The 16,681-nt window shown below is 39.4% G+C and overlaps 2 protein-coding genes across 4 annotated transcripts in view; both read left to right on the plus strand.

Moving 5' to 3' along the window:
• heatr1 (HEAT repeat containing 1) overlaps positions 1 to 4,739 on the plus strand; it is a 37,444-nt gene extending 32,705 nt beyond the window's left edge. For both annotated transcript variants that reach the window (XM_049464629.1, XM_022669136.2), the window contains 5 exons: positions 199 to 367; positions 1,395 to 1,582; positions 2,088 to 2,246; positions 3,344 to 3,452; positions 4,229 to 4,739. In XM_049464629.1, coding sequence (XP_049320586.1) covers positions 199 to 367; positions 1,395 to 1,582; positions 2,088 to 2,246; positions 3,344 to 3,452; positions 4,229 to 4,317 — 714 coding nt within the window. In that variant the 3' untranslated portion in view covers positions 4,318 to 4,739. The remainder of the gene's footprint in view (positions 1 to 198; positions 368 to 1,394; positions 1,583 to 2,087; positions 2,247 to 3,343; positions 3,453 to 4,228) is intronic.
• Positions 4,740 to 5,406: 667 nt separating this feature from the next.
• Positions 5,407 to 16,681, plus strand: part of arg1 (arginase 1) — a 102,104-nt gene continuing 90,829 nt past the window's right edge. The window contains exons 1-8 of one of the 2 annotated variants that reach the window (XM_022669141.2): positions 5,407 to 5,596; positions 5,676 to 5,748; positions 12,027 to 12,201; positions 12,287 to 12,446; positions 12,711 to 12,805; positions 13,852 to 13,956; positions 14,057 to 14,193; positions 15,858 to 16,074. In XM_022669141.2, the coding sequence (XP_022524862.2) occupies positions 5,531 to 5,596; positions 5,676 to 5,748; positions 12,027 to 12,201; positions 12,287 to 12,446; positions 12,711 to 12,805; positions 13,852 to 13,956; positions 14,057 to 14,193; positions 15,858 to 16,021 (975 nt within the window). In that variant the 5' untranslated portion in view covers positions 5,407 to 5,530 and the 3' untranslated portion in view covers positions 16,022 to 16,074. Of the gene's footprint in view, positions 5,597 to 5,675; positions 5,749 to 12,026; positions 12,202 to 12,286; positions 12,447 to 12,710; positions 12,806 to 13,851; positions 13,957 to 14,056; positions 14,194 to 15,857; positions 16,075 to 16,681 lie in introns of those variants that run through there. The other variant, XM_049465024.1, reaches the window with a different exon arrangement.

The raw sequence follows: 16,681 nt of genomic DNA on the forward strand, positions 1-16,681 counted from the left end.
GAGCTCAGTTATTGTTTATTTTGATCGAAGGTCACATGCAAATGTATTACATTCAGTGTAAAATAAAACTGGATTTTCTCCACTTGGCCATAAACATGATGCCCCCCCAAACTAACCCTCTATTTGTTATTTACTGTTTTCTGAAGATCTGATGTTGCTTTAAATCATCCAACTCTAACTGTCTTTTTCTTTGGGCAGCTGTTCGACTGGTGTAAGACCGAAGGAGCATCTAAAGACCGCATGCTGACCTTCTGCAGACTGGCCGACAGCATCGCTGACCGGCTGAAGGGTCTGTTCGTGCTGTTTGCAGGTCAGCTGGTCAAACCCTTCTCAGACCTGCTCCACCAGCTCAACTCCGCCCAGACCGGTACGTCTCCTCCTGCTTACTGTAAACAACGAAAGGTGATTTAGCCCCACAGCCTTCATGCTCTTAAAGGAAAATGTTTATGGAAACATAAAGCCAATGTGGGCCCTTTTCTAGAGAGATCTTAACTACAAACCAAGAATAAGAGCCTTAACTTGTTGCACAATTAGTCAGACACAATATCGTACTCATATTGTTAATCATATCATATGTATAAACAGCTCTGGGAAACAAATAAGAGACCACTTAAAAATGATGAGTTTCTTTGATTTTACCAAATTGAAAAACTAATAAAGAGGAAGATGGATGATAACAAGCCATCAAACCAAGCTGAACTGCTTGAATTTTTGCACGAAAATTTATCCAAAAGCATTGTGTAAGACTGGTGGAGGAGAACATGCCAAGATGCATGAAAACTGTGATTAAAAACCAGGGTTATTGCACCAAATATTTCAAATATACCAAATATTGATTTCTGAACTCTAAAAAAAGGTTAAATGCTCTAATATTCCATTAAACCGCCTTTAGCTTGGATTGCAGCACACATTCACTGTGGCATTGTTTCGATAAGCTTCTGCAATGTCACAAGATTTATATCAATCCATTGTTGCATTAATTTTTCACCAAGATCTTACAGCATTGATGATGGTTGAGTCTGACCACTGCACAAAGTCTTCTCCAGCACATCCCAAAGATTCTCAATGAGGTTAAGGTCTGGAAAATGATGATCTCATACTCACTGAACCACTCTTTCACAATTCCAGCCCCATGAATCCTGGTATTGTCATCTTGGAATATTCTCATGCCATCAGGGAAGAAAAAATCCATTGATGGAATAACCTGGTCTATATTCAGTATATTCAGGTAGTCGGCTGACCTCATTCTTTCAGCACATACTGTTGCTGAACCCAGACCTGCGACCAACTGCAACTCCAGATCATTTACTTAGTTTAATCCAGGTGGCGACTTTTTTCATTGTGTAGTTTATTTGTACAATAGCAGTGATTTCTTGATCTCATTCCCATCATAGATGCAACCTACTTTGATTCAGAGAGTGATGATGATGATGATGATGAGGACGATGAGGACAACATTAAGAAGAGCAGTCTGCTGCTGCAGTACACGCTGGACTGCCTGCATAAGATCTTCCTGTACGACACACAGCACTTCCTCAGCAAGGAGAGAGCTGATGCTCTGTTGGGCCCGCTGGTGGATCAGGTGGGTACAAATTCTCTTTTTATTTTTTCACTAGTGATGCCCCAACACACCAGGAGGGTGAAGACTAGCACATGCCTCCTCTGATACATGTGAAGTCAGAGCCACCGATTCTTTTTGAGCTGCTGCTGGTGCAGCATTGCATAGCACAGAGATTCGGTTCCAATATGTCAGCTCACAGACGCCCTGTGCTGCGGGCATCACCCTAGGAGTGATGTAGGGAGAGAGCGCCATCTACCCACCTGGAGGAAGCAGGGCCAATTGTGCTCCTTCTGAGCGCCAGCAGCTTGATGGCAAAGCTGCATGAGCTGGGGTTCGAACCTGCGACCTCCCACTCATACTGGCAGCACTTTAGACCGCTGGATCACTCGGCGCCCTCTTCTTTTTTTTGTGCCTTTTTGAAAATGCATGTAAAAATTGTTGTATATAAATACAACTGAGGAGCTACTGTAAGTCTCAACTTTGTTTTATCTGAATGTGAGAATCTCTATATGTGGTCTGCTGGCAGGTGGAGAACATGCTGGGAGGAGAGCAGGTGTATCAGACCCGGGTGAAGCAGCACCTGGTTCCATGCGTGGGTCAGTTCTCTGTTGCGATGGGAGACGATTCTCAGTGGAAGGTGCTCAACTACCAGATCCTGCTAAAGACTCGCCACAGCTCTCCCAAGGTAAACCCTCCAAAACTGCAGTGAAACTCTAGTGTTGGGTTCTCTCTGCTTTGTGTACCTCTCTACTTTGTACAAATCAGAACTGGTGTCTGGTAGTATGTTTAGACTACAGCACTGAAAAAAAAGAGAGCACTTAAAAATAATGAGTTTCTTTGATTTTACCAAATTGAAAATCTCTGGAATATAATCAGGAGGAAGATGGATGATCACAAGCCATCAAACCAAGCAGAACTGCTTGAATTTTTTTGCACCAGGGGTGGCATAAAGTTATCCAAAAGCAGTGTGTAAGACTGGTGGAGAAGAACATGCCACGATGCATGAAAACTGTGATTAAAAACCAGGGTTATTCCACCAAATGTTGATTTCTGAACTCTTAAAACTTTATGAATATTAACTTGTTTTCTTTGCGTTATTTGAGATCTGAAAGCTCTGCATTTTATTCGGAATTTGGGAGAAATGTTGTCTGTAGTTTATAGAATAAAACAATGTTCATTTTACTCAAACATGAACCTATAAATATCAAAATCAGAGAAACTGATTCAGAAACTGAAGTGATTTTTAGAGCGTAGTTAGACTAGCTGGGGATGTTTTTTTTTTTTTTAAATACATACTTAATTAAATTATATCAAGTAAGAGTAGGTGAAAATTTTAATTCTAAGATGAATATCGATTCTAAGCCAAAACTAGATTCAGACACTTTAAACATTTTGAGTAATGGGTAAGCATTTTGACTTCCTTGTATGCTTGTACTATTTCATGCTCTAAAGTATGCATATCGTTTGATCTCGCATTTCCTTCATGTTGTTCAAAGTTTCTGTGTGAGTGTGTTCACAAAAAAGATTGCATTCCAATTTTATTGCACAATAAGTTTTAAACCCTTTGGCAGTCAGATTTTTTTTTAGCAAAGTTTGAATGTGGTTGTGAAATGTGAGATACTTAAGAAGACATCAAGCCAACGTTGGTTAGGTTATTTTTGAGTAGATATTTTACATATTGTACATCCACAAGCAAATCCATTCAGTGATCATTCATGTTTCCCTTATCTAAATGCATTTACATGTGCTGGATGCTGATTGGTGGTATTGTCTTTGTTTCAGGTGCGTTTCTCTGCTCTTATGATGCTGCTGGAGCTGGCTGGCAAACTAAGAGAGAACTACATGGTGCTCCTGCCAGAGACCATCCCCTTCCTGGCAGAGCTCATGGAAGGTAAGCCTTCTGTTTGTCTGTATATAAGTGTGTGTTTATTGAGGTTGGGAACAATTAATTCCAATTCAAGAATGGAGAATAAGTGTTTATAAGTGTCCTTATTTAATCAATGGAGGCATGATGCAGCAGAATGACACCAAGAAGAAGCGATTGGATTGAAATAAAAGATTATATATGCAACTCGCCCCTGTTGGGCCCATGCACGTTTCCCCACAGATGTTGCAGCTGGGTCTGTAGATCCTGCACCATTGTGGTTTGTATAAGGCATCCCAGCTTGTCCTAATGCTTGATTGGTGATAAAACAGGCAACCAGACAGGCCAAGGAAGTGCTGCAATCTGGTAGAGACAATCTTGGAAACACTTGTTTAGCGGGCAATGCTAATGATGCTTCAGCAGCGCTATTCGGGGTTAGCAGCAGGCTACAGGCTGATAATACTCACCTCTGAACAGCGAAAGAGCTAGCGTGGTTAGCGGCTAATGATAATACTGCCCCAGTCTTTGAGTCTCGGTGTTGGAGAACTAAACTAAAACTCCTGTAAAACGCTGCAATTCAGCAGAGTGGCTTTACTGCATCTTATAACCAGACTGATAAAATTCATACATAAGGCGCACTAATAATTTTTGGATAAAAATTAAGGCTTTCAAAAATTCCTTTTTTTTTTTTTTACCAGTGTTTTACCAGTTCAACCCTAATTTGCATGTGTAGATTGTCCTTTCAATTGTCTACAAAGCTATAGTGTTGAGCCAGTCCTCAATACACCTGTGTCTTTTTGCAGATGAATGTGAAGAGGTGGAGCATCAAGTCCAGAAGGTCATTCAGGAGATGGAGACGATCCTCGGAGAGCCTCTTCAGAGCTATTTCTAACATCAGCAGAGCTTCTCCTCAAACCCAAAACCCAGAGAGTCTACGGTTCATGATGTGTTCACTCCTGGCGAGTTTACATATTAACTGTATTTTTACAGAAACGCCCACATGAGCCAGCAATGGCCAGACCAGAGACCTCTGGCCCAGAGTCCAGCTGGGCCACTCTGGCACATAGCCTCGAATGTTCCGAAATGCAGACGTTACCTTGAACTTTGACTCATCGGACTTGCTGTTAAAATGTGCTGTTTTTAAAAATCATTTTTATGCATTAAAAACATTTACTGTATATGCAGTCTGTATTATCAAGTCTGTTGATTGCGTTTGTCCATGAAAATGATTGTTGCATCCACATGATTAAAAAAGCTGGAAGGTAAAATGCTAAAATGTTTTCATATTAAAACAAACTATAAATATCAAATACATTTTGTGGCGTGTGTGCGTGCGTGCGTGCGGTGTGAAATATACTGGGGGTTACTCTTATGGTGTCTTGTACTCTTATATACTGAAATCTGATGCATATGATTTTAGATTTCTTAAATTAGAGTATATCATGTTTGGGAATATTTGTTGAAAAATCAAGTGAACTTGATTTGATTACTAATACCACATTCAGTCGATCAGTATCAAGACAACTAGATGTGCTTGGCTGAATTCATTATAGTAGAGAAACTTAAGTCTGAACTGACAACTCACTGTTAAATCATTCTTAAATCACTTAACTAACACTGATGCGGTTAAGATAAATAAAAAAAAAACAAGGGAGAGAGCGAAAGAAAGAGAAGAAACGGAAGCAAAAGAAAGATTAAAATAGCTGGTGAGAGAAATAGGGAGAAAATGGGGACTAGAGAAAAAAGATTAAAAAAAGAGGAAGAGTGGGATAAAGTGAGATGCCAGAGGATAGGGAGAAAAAAGAGAAATGAAGCGAGAGAACTGAAGAAAGAACGGTAGGGATATAGAGAAATAGTCCAAAAGAGAAAGAAGGCTAGAATAAACACAAGCAGAAATAGTAGAGGAGAAAGAAAAAGTAGGAGAGGTATAGAATGAAAGAAGAGAGGTCATAAGAAAGAAAGGAAAAAAGAGAATAGATTGAGAGAGACGATAGAATGACAGGGACAGTTTGTGTGTGTGTGAGCGCTGTGGGCGTGTCACGCGCTACGCTTTAATCCGCGGGAGCGCGCGCAGTTTGCTGTGAGTCTGTCCTCGTTGTGAAGTGATGCGGCGCGCGCTGGGGCAGCTGCGCTCTGTGGGGATCATCGGGGCTCCTTTCAGCGGGGGGCAGGTGAGGGGGTGACGGGGCTGAGGGGGGCAGGTGGGGGGTATGGGGGGTTGATTGTACTAATACAGTTTGTCCTGACCAGCCAAAGGATGGAGTGCAGTTGGGACCAGACCTGATCCGGGCAGCTGGACTAGTGAACAGACTCAAAGAGCAGGGTAAGACCACCAGCACCCCCCACAGCACCTGACATCAGTTCAGAGTAAGAGAAATTAATGCACTGTCAGAGCTGAGAGTGAACTCAAATATTTACACACTGTTAACAGAGCCTCCTGTCCCATCAACTCTAATATTAATCAAAGTTATTAATCTGATTAAAATACCTTCAGTTTAGTTCACACTGACTTTGCTTGTTTTAGAGGGGTGGTAGTGCTACAATATGGGTGATGTTGAGTAGGGGATATAAGGCTGTGTTGAGATTAGGGTTGGGGTGATGTTACGGCAAGGGAAATAATCCTAGGGCTACAGTATGTTAAAATGGGGATGTTGCTATGGTCGGGGTAATGTTAAGATAAAGTTGATGTTAGGATAGGGATAATGTTACAACTGGGGTGGCATATCAAGAAAGTAGTGACAAATAAGAGTGAGGTTAAGATTGGGTGATATCAGTTTGGGTCATGTAACAGTAGGGGTTATAAAGCTTGGATGAGATAATTAAGATAATATGAATTTTAATATAGGGTAATGTTCAGTATTGGGGATTTTAAGGCTACAGTAATGTAAGATGAGGCAATGTTAAAATAAGGTAATCAGGCTGGGTGATATCAGGGTAGAGGTGATGTTAATTTTGTGTCATGTTAAGTTGGGGGTTATAAGGCTGGATTGATGTTACGATAATACTGATTTTATAATGGGGTGATGTCCAATGTGTGATTTTAGGGCTACAGTAATGTTAGAAGAGGCAATGTTAAAACAGGTTAATAAAGCTGGGGTGATATCAGGGTAGAGATGATGTTAAAATAAGAGTGAAATTAATTTGGGGTTTATAAAGCTGTAATATCACACAAGGGATTATGTTAAGGCTGGGGAGATGTTCAAAAAGAGTGATGATAAGATAGGGGTGATGTTAAGGTAGAAGTGATATCACAACAGGAGTGATGATTATGCTGGGATTATATTTAGGTGGGGTAGTGTTAAAATTAGGGTGACATATTTGCAGAAAGCCGCTGATAAGGAAGGGGTATTGTTAAGATTGGGGTGATGTTAGGATAGGGATGATGTTAGGATGGGGTGATGTAATGGTAGGTGTAATGCTGGGATAAGGGTGATGTTAGGATGGGGATAATCTTAGGATAGAGATGATGTTAAAAGTGGGGTGAGGTTAATGCTGGGATTATATTAAAGAGGGGGGTGATGTTAAGGTAGGTATGATGCTATAGGAAGGGTGATAGAGATGATATTAAGACTCGGGTGATGTTAAGGTGGGGTGTGTGGTATAAGAGGGTTAATTTGAGTTCCGTCTTTGATTGATGAGCAGCCTGATGGTCTGTGTGGAAGAAGGTGTTCCAGAGCCTGTCAGTGATGGATCCAGTGTATCTTCTGTCAGACAGCAGCACTGAATAGAGTCTGTGTTAGGGTGGGTGGAATCGTCCACAATGCAGAGCGTGTCCTATATATATAGTCCATACTGGATTATTGCTGGAGATCGGTGATATTATTAGTGATGTTAGATCATTAAATATTACTAGTGATATTTGTTAGTATTTCCAACGACCTTGGACTGGAATGAGAAAGAAAAGGTGAGGGGTGAACTCAGAGGATGAGGTGATTTTATGGTCAGAGTTATTTAGGTTTTTAAAGTATTATTATTAAGGTATTAAGGTTGAGGTGATTTTAGGGTTAGAGTGATTTTACATTAAGAGTGATTTTAGGTTTAGAGTGATATTAAGGTTGAGGTGATTTTAGGGTCAGAGTGATATGATTGAGGTGATTTTAGGGTTGCGATGAATTTATGATTGGAGTGATTTTAGGTTCAGAGTGATATTAAGGTTAAGGTGATTTTAGGGTCAGAGTGATATTAAGGTTGAGGTAATTGTAGGGTCAGAGTGATTTTAGGGTTGAGGTGATTTTAGGGTCGGAGTAATTTTAGGATCGGAGTGATTTTAGGGTCAGAGTGATATTGTTGAGATGATTTTAGGGTTGATGTGATTTTAGGGTCAGAGTGATATTAGGGTTGAGGTGATTTTAGGGTTGATGTGATTTTAAGTTTGAGGTGAATTTATGATTGGAGTGATATTAGGTACAGAGTAATATTAGGGTTGAGGTAATTTTAGATTCAGAGTGATATTAAGGTTAAGGTGATTTTAGGGTTAGAGTGATATTAAGGTTGAGGTAATTGTAGGGTCAGAGTGATTTTAGGGTTGAGGTGATTTTAGGGTCTGAGTAATTTTAGGATCGGAGTGATTTTAGGGTCAGAGTGATATTTTTGAGATGATTTTATGTTTGAGGTGAATTTAGGATTGGGGTGATTTTGATTCAGAGTGATATTAGGGTTGAGGTGATTTTAGGGTTGATGTGATTTTAAGTTTGAGGTGAATTTATGATTGGAGTGATATTAGGTACAGAGTAATATTAGGGTTGAGGTAATTTTAGATTCAGAGTGATATTAAGGTTGAGGTGATATTAGGGTCAGCGTGATAGTAGGGTTGAGGTGATTTTAGTTTCAGAGTGATATTAGGGTTGAGGTGATTTTTAAATTTCAGTTTAGTTTTGAGTGATTTTTTCTTTGGGGTGATGTTAGGGCCAGAGCAATATTATGGCCAGGGTGATTTTAGACGTCTAGTAATCAGGGTAAAATGTTATAGTTGGAGTGATTTTAGCACCAGAATGATGCTTTAATCAAGGTGATCTTAAGGTTTTTAGGATCAGAGTGATCAGGGTGTTACGGTCGGGGTGATTTTTAGGTTAGAGTGATATTGTTGCTAAGACAGTATGAAAGTGGTTAAATATGTGACTGATCTAAAGTCTAACTGGACAACGAGCCTATAACAGTTGATCTTTTCAGAACAGCAGAGGAGTTATGATGTAACTGGATGTTTATTTAAACCACAGAGCAAGCCGTGACCATCGTCAGGCTGTTTCTCACGTTCCCTAAACAGAGAAAAGATCTAGGAGCACTAAGCATTAATTTTTAAACAAGTTTCCAACCAGTCTGAGAGCTTCAGTGATCAGTGCATGGCATTTAGATTATTCCTAAATGGAAAATCAGACTTCTGAGGGTGGAGCTGTGGTCAGAATGCTTTTAGCTGTTTATATGTCAGAGGAGTCTGTTACTGCTTAAGTTAATTCTTTTAAACTTTCATTAGTTTTTCAAGCGTGGTTTGTAAAACCCCTATACTGTTGTCATCAGTCAGGTTTACAGATCACTCATGGACACATGGTTGTCATCCCAACATAAAGCTCTCACAAACAACAGCAGAGCCAAACCTGTTCTACCTGCACATTATTGGGCTTAATGGGCACTAAAATGGCTTTTATAACTTCGGAGAAATGCCGTTAAGAATGTTTTGCATTTGTAGCATCTGTAGCACACAGTCAGTTTCCATGAACAGTAGTTGGTTCTACAATTCTACAGTCAGATTTAAAATAAATCAATCAAGGTCTTGTTAAAAATGGGTTACATATGGAGTAGAGTAAGTTTATGACTAAAATTACACTGCTTTATATTTGTGATTTAATTGGCACTGCTGAGGTAATGATAGAAAAAAGAGCACTGCTAAGGTGTGACTACAATGCGTGACTAGAATAGCCAACTGAAGAAAATTTAGGACCAAATTGCGCTGCTGAGTTACATTCATGAATAGAATAGCACTGCTGAGGTGAATAGCACTGCTAAAGTAAATTCATAAGAATAGCACTGCTGAAGTAGATTCGTTATATAAATTGCACTGCTAAAGTAAATTCATAAGAATAGCACTGCTGAGGTAGATTCATTCTATGAATAGCCCTGCTAAAGTAAATTCATAAGAATAGCCCTGTTGAGGTAGATTAATTATATGAATAGCACTGCTAAAGTAAATTCATAATAAAAATAGCACTGCTGAAGTAAATTAATGCATATTTATGTATAGCACTGCTTGGACATTAAAAATTATTCAATAAATATTTTTAAACTGTTGTTTATATAATTTATTAACTTTATTAAAAAAAAAAAAACCTTTGCATTATTTAGGCTTTAGCCAAAAATATTTAATTCTGTAACAGAGAGCGAGAGAGAGAGAGACCAGTGTTTAAAGACTTGATCTGATAGGACAAGGCTTATTGACCCTGTACCACCCACTCTGTGTGTGTGTGTGTGAGAGCAACCATAATGGCAATTCTGAGAAACTGTGATGGTGAAAACACAAACACACCTCCCATCATGTAGGTGACATTAGTGCGTCGCTCTCCTGACGGTGTGTGGACACAATACGCCACAGTTCTGCACAGGTTCAATCAATAACACACAGACGCTCTCATCAGTGATGTATTGGCCAGCGGTCTGTTTATACTGGGTTATACTGGGTTATTCTTTTATTTCTGGCTTTCCTATCAAGCATTACACTCTGCCTGCTCCGCCCATCACCGCTGTTCTGATAACATACCTTTTAAACCTGTAGTTACCAAACATCCTACTTCACATGTAGTGCACAAGCTAACAGACCTCTGGGGCAGTTTCACTGATTAACTGATTAGCATTAATTTCCACAGAATTCATATAAATGATAAGAACATTAAAGTGGACATGAAACATTTCAAGTATTTAGTATAATTCACAAGATGTATTTTCACTCTAACAAATCGTATAAGTTTAACAGCTATCAGTGAAAAATAAGCTGAACAGCGAGAGGTACCGGTAGTCTAGATAAGCTGACAGTAAAAAGATAACATAGCTAGCATTAGCTACGTATCTAACTATCTTACCATAGCTAGCCAATGCTAGCTAACGCTAACTAGATGAAGCTAGCCACCCAGCAAGCCTTCTAACTTCCAAACTGAACGGGTTATCAACCAAACAGTGCCAGGTTGTTTAAATATCCACTTAAATCATGTACATTTCATTCAGTCTTAATGAACTCTGGACTTTACATGCTAAATACCTTAATGTATATTAACAAGCTACGGGCTGCAGGGATTCTGCACGGACCTCACGTAGAAAGAGCAGAGAGACCTCCAAAACGGTCCGCTCTTAGAAAAGCATCTAAAATGTCTTAGAAAAGCATCTAAAAATTTCCCCCCAAATAAATTCCATTATATTTAATCCCTTAGAAAACTTGTACAAACGTGAAATGTTTCATGTCCACTTTAAGTAGTGTTAGCAACTAAGTAATTTGTTTTTTAATTCTTCGTTCAAATATTTAAACCTCCATAGACACACAACTTAATTTGATCACATTATTGAAGAATTGTATACTCCTGGCTTTGCCCTACCAATAAAAAGTGGCATTCACACTTTAGGACATGTTTTTACACATGCATTTCTGGACAAGCTGACAACACATAACCAACACTAAAAGAGAAAGACGCATGTAAACTGAGGCGGTAGAGTAATATTACGAATTTTTACACGAATAACATTGTTTCACCAGACTTGTACACTGCAGCAGTGAACTGCGTGTCTAACCTGGTGTAGCAATGATCAGTGTAGCATCATAATGATTTTTTTCTTATTCTTATTTTTGGGGACAATATAATTCAATATAGTTTTGTTTTTTAACTATTCTACACATGCTACATACCAGCTAACTCTTTTAATTATTGAGTTAATATTGTAAGACTGGCAACCTCATTAAAATACCCTATGCTAACAAAACCATTCATATTCCTTTATCTATATTACCTTTGTTCTTAATGGCAGCTGCACACTTCTGATGGTACCAGTTTACTGGCTCTTCTTTAATGGAGGGGTTGTGCTTCTTTTCTTTTTACTTTAATTCCCCAAAAAGGGGAAGGTGATCCATTTTATTTGGCTCAGGTGACATTCTTGGCCAGATTCTCTTTTTTACTTTCTTTATCTTTTAAAGACTCCTGTTTATATTCCCCAATGTGTTTAGGGTCATTGTCATGTTGGAATATGTTGGAATATCCGAGTGTTTTGAGAGTGGGAATTATCTTTACAAACAGTATTTTGGAATTTCATCTCCATTACACCGGTTCAAATCATACAAGCTCATACTTAAAAACTACCACCACCATGCTTCACAGGAAGTAATATGCAGTCATTGTGACAGTCCTGACAAGGTCTATCACATACCAAGCTTAGTGAACTGATCTTTACAGGTTAATCTGTTAACCTTCGTCTGATCTGACCAGAGGATGTGCTGATAGTAGTCATCAGGCTTCTTTTAATGTTTCTTAGCAAACTTTTTAAAGTTTTTAGTGTCAGACACTGCTTCCGTTCTGTTTTTTTTTTTTTTTGAAGACACATTCTTATAAAGATTCCTCCTTTTTCTGGCAGGCTGTGATGTAAAGGATTATGGGAACCTGGCGTTTGAGAGCGTGTCCAGCGATGAGCCGGTTGGGTTGGCGAAGAGGCCGCGGGCGGTCGGACGTGCCAACCAACAGCTTGCGGACGCTGTGCGGAGAATCAAGCATGATGGCCACACCTGTGTGATGCTCGGGGGGGATCACAGGTAAGAACATCACTCATGTACTGTGACTTCTGTGGATCAGGCTCATGTACAAGGATCAAGTCTTCATTCTTTTTTATTCCCCTAGTTTAGCGATTGGTTCAATCCACGGTCATGCAGCCTCTGGAAGTGAGGTGAGTGTGGTTTGGGTGGACGCTCATGCTGACATAAACACGCCCCTCACCACTACGACTGGCAACATCCACGGCCAGCCCATGTCCTACCTCATCCACGAGCTGCACAACAAGGTGATTAGCAATGTAAATTAATTGTTTAATTAAGACAAAGATCAGACTAAAATCTTACATTTGTCAATGTCAATTAAGTGTACATTTTTCTGCTGTTTGATTTTAACTTTATGTGAAAGTTGGCGACCCAATGTGTAACGACACATTAACACATGTTTTCTGCTTTTTGTTTTTCTTGCTTTTCAGTTAATCAAATAATTTAATCTGCACATGTACAGTATTTGTTAGCAGTTTGTATTTTCCTCTCTTCCTTTCTTCTTTCAGATACCTGTCATACCAAACTTTTCCTGGATAAAGCCCTGTATAGCAGCCAAAGATATTGTGTACATAGGACTCAGAGATGTAGACCCAGGAGAGCAGTAAGTGTAGAGCCAGAGTCACTAAATGCTTTCATGATTAATATACAAAACTTTGTAACTCTAAATTGGTATCTCTATAACATTTATTGTCATTAACTTCACTCACTGACATGCCAAAGATAATGGGACAAGAACAGGTATTGTGTCCTGTCCCGTGACTTATGCCATATCCCATGGAAACTAAAGAAAACGCTTCCTGCTTGAACCAAAGTCACTTGTCTGTTTGCATGGACAATTCTACCCATTGAGCTGTTTACTTTGGATGGTAATACTAGCCTTCTATGACATAGTCCCGGTACACACAAGACACTAAGGATTAAGGAATGTTAAAGAGGACGTATTATACCGTTAGGTTGGGTCTATGGGCTATACAAAACATTCTCATAAAGTTCTTTGCCCTTTTGTCCCTTTCAGAATTAGCCATTTAAGGGCTCTGTCAATTTTTAATGCAAATGAGCTTCTGCTGGCCACACCATTGGTTTTGCTAGATCATGCTTAACTGTGATAGAAGCTCAAAATTCATAATTTGAAAACACCTTCATCTTTCTTATCTGCTGACTTGCCACGGACAGTAGGTATAGATCTGAAGTGGCATTTCTTCAGCTGTGAGGCTTTGGTGGGGGTTTACAGAAGAGGGTTGGTGACAGGGTGGTTCTATGCAGGTGATTGCTGACACCAAACTCTTTCAACTGATTCACAGAAACCAGATGAATGTTTTTTTATTAGTATTTATAGTGGCAGTCGAAACCCAAGTGGAAATAAAAAAAGAATGCAAAAAGCGATTTTTGCACAAATGTGCCTTTCCATGAGCACATTAGCCAGTGTTCAGCCCCACTCACAATATAACACCTCATATCTTATGCAGGTGTGGGCTTTTCCAAGCTATTTTCTGAGGTATTACTTCATTATCAATTTAAATACTGCCCTCCCATGACCTTTGGCATGCCATTGTATTTTTTTGGCGATTAATGTATAGTGATGATTAGAACAGAAGAATGCACTGAAACAAACTTTGATGTATTGAGTAAATGCTCTCTTTGTTCCAGTTACATTTTGAAGTACCTCGGAATCAAGACCTTCTCCATGTCAGAGGTAGATCGTCTTGGAATTGCCAAAGTCATGGAGCAGACCTGTGATCACATATTTACAAAGCAAGTTCACACCATAAACATTTCATTTGAGAGTTTTGATTGTATTTGATTGGATTGTATTGTTTCTCAAGCTCCATTCTGTACTATAAATACTCTGCAGGGTGAAAAAGCCAATCCACCTGAGTTACGACATCGATGCTCTGGACCCCTCAGTGGCTCCTGCGACGGGGACGCCTGTGGTAGGGGGTCTAACATACAGAGAGGGGGTCTACATCACAGAGCACATCTGTCAAACGGGTGAGAGCTAAAGCTGTGTCCTCTGTCAAAACTTTTTACTACTTCTACATGCACTGAGGTTTCAAGAGTCATTGATCAAGAGCTATTATGTGGCATTGTCTCGTGCAATCCTAGCCAGAAGATGCCAGTTATTATCAATAGCACCAACTATGCTGTCCACAGTGAGTGGTAATGGCTTTTACAATGTCACTTTGCAATAATTGCAATGGTCATCCAGCAAAAAATCTTCCCAAATAATGCTATGTTAGGACAATGAATAGGTTTGATATGAATGGCAAAATAGTAAAGTAAAGAGTAAGACTCTACTGCTGTCTGCCATCCTAAATGTTAAACATGGTGGTGGAAGCATCACTGTTCAGTGCTGTGTTGCTGCCTTGCATCCAGGTCAGCTTGCCACTGTGAATTCTGAGTTGTACCAGCAAATTCTACAGAAGAATGGTTTAGGGTATCTATCTTTAAATCTTAACCGTAAGTGGATCATGCAGCATGACAACTAAGAATAAAGATTTATTGTCATTGTAAATGATACAATGAAATTCCGAGTGGTATACAAGTACAAGACAAGATACTTCCATAAACATATATCTATAAAGCATCCATAAAACAACTTTTTAAAACTTTTTAAAACCTAAAAATATAATATAATATAAAACTCAAATATATATCAGGAGTTTAGTATACTAAACGTATTAGCAGTGATACAAGATTGGTAAGTTTGGTTATGCAGAGGAAAGAAAACTGGAAAGAAACTGTTCCTCTGCCTGCTAGTCCGAGTTTTTACTGTCTTGTATCTCCGTCTTGAAGGTAGAGGAACAAAAAGGTTGTGTCCAGGGTCTTTAGTAATGTTGCTGGCTTTCTTATGGAGGCGGCCAGTATACAAGTCCAGATCTGGAAGTGGACATCCTATGATCCTCTGCACTGTTCTCACCACCCGGGTCAGGTCCTGCGGAGGCAAAGGATACTTTCGATTGTGCTTTTATAAAAGTGCACAAGTTGTTGTGGGGGGAGTCCAGTCTGTTTCAGTTTCCTCAGACGAAAAGTCTTTGATGGGCTTTCTTTATGAGGTGCAAGGTGTTAAAAGTCCAAGTGAGATCAGCTTAATGTTGTTCACACGCTCCACTTCTCCATCCACGCTCCATCTCCATGTATGACTAGGGGGGCATGTGAGGTTCTTTTAGTTGTCCTATATATATGACCTCTTTTGGTGCTGTTCAGAACTCGGTCGGTGTCTGAGCAACACTGTACCAGGTGGTGAATCTCCTCTCTGCAGTGTGTCTCATCGTTGTTTGATATATAGCCTATTCTAAGACAATAAAGCCTAAGACAATAAGGAAGCGCTTAAAGCAGAAGAAATTCATTATTTTAAAATGGCTGTCAAAATTCAGATGCCCTAAGCCAATTGATGTTGATGACAGATCAAAAAGTGCATTATTGAGTTAAATCGGCTTTTTAAGAAGGAATAGGTTTTCCTTCAAAACATCTCCAATGCATCCAGATCTCAGGTTCAGGAAACTTTTTATTTAAATTGTTGCTGTTCTGGGTTTTTACATCAATTACTGCCCTAATGAAGACCAACTTAGCTAAAACATTGAAGTTCTTATTTTGTTGCTGTTGAATCAATATTGAATTCTGTTTTTAAATGCATGATGCTGTCTCTCTAACAGACCTGCTGTCTGCTGTCGATATCGTGGAGGTGAACCCGAAGCGAGGAAGAACAGAGGATGAGGTTCAGTCTACAGTGAATGCAGCGGTGGATCTCGTCCTGGGATGCTTTGGAAGAGTCCGCGAAGGATCGCACCCAGCTGACTACAAAATGCCTGATCCATGAGTGCCTAGAACATCAACACTGTGCCATGACAATAAAATCTTTCTAAACAATAAGTGACTTTTTAAATACCTTTTTGTTGCAAAACATGATTTTTTTTTTTGTTACAAAATCCAATCCCCAAATCCCAGTAGCATATATCCATGTATGAAGTTGAGAGTGGCTGATCTCCCAATCACCTACAGTCCTGTCTACACCTGATATTAATATGACCACTGGGTGATCAATAAAAAATGATTTCTAAAACGGATAGCCGTTCACATGTGGCATTTTAAAGGCATCTCCTTTGAGTGCTTGTGTTTACATTTCATTTTGAAAAAACTGATGATTTTAGTGAGGACTCTATTGCACTGTCATTTACCTCACAAACTCTCTTCAGTTCTAATTCTGGATTTCTTTGGGTCAACAATGCATGATTAAGCAAAAATGACAGATGAGTTTCCCATTCTGATATCTCAGTGTTTGCAGTAGCTCTTGTATCAGCACAATTAGCAACACCACGCTCATCAGGCGCAGGTAACATATCAAAGCTGTTTTTGCCAGAAAAATTACCCAAGACCCACCAGACACCCTGTTTTTTTTTTTTTTTTTACAATGAATGTATGTATGTAGAGTGGCTTTGCAGGAAGGGAGGCAGAAGAACATTGATGCCATTTATTTACA

The sequence above is a fragment of the Astyanax mexicanus genome, chromosome 15, assembly GCF_023375975.1.
Source record: "Astyanax mexicanus isolate ESR-SI-001 chromosome 15, AstMex3_surface, whole genome shotgun sequence".
NCBI lineage: Eukaryota > Metazoa > Chordata > Actinopteri > Characiformes > Acestrorhamphidae > Astyanax > Astyanax mexicanus.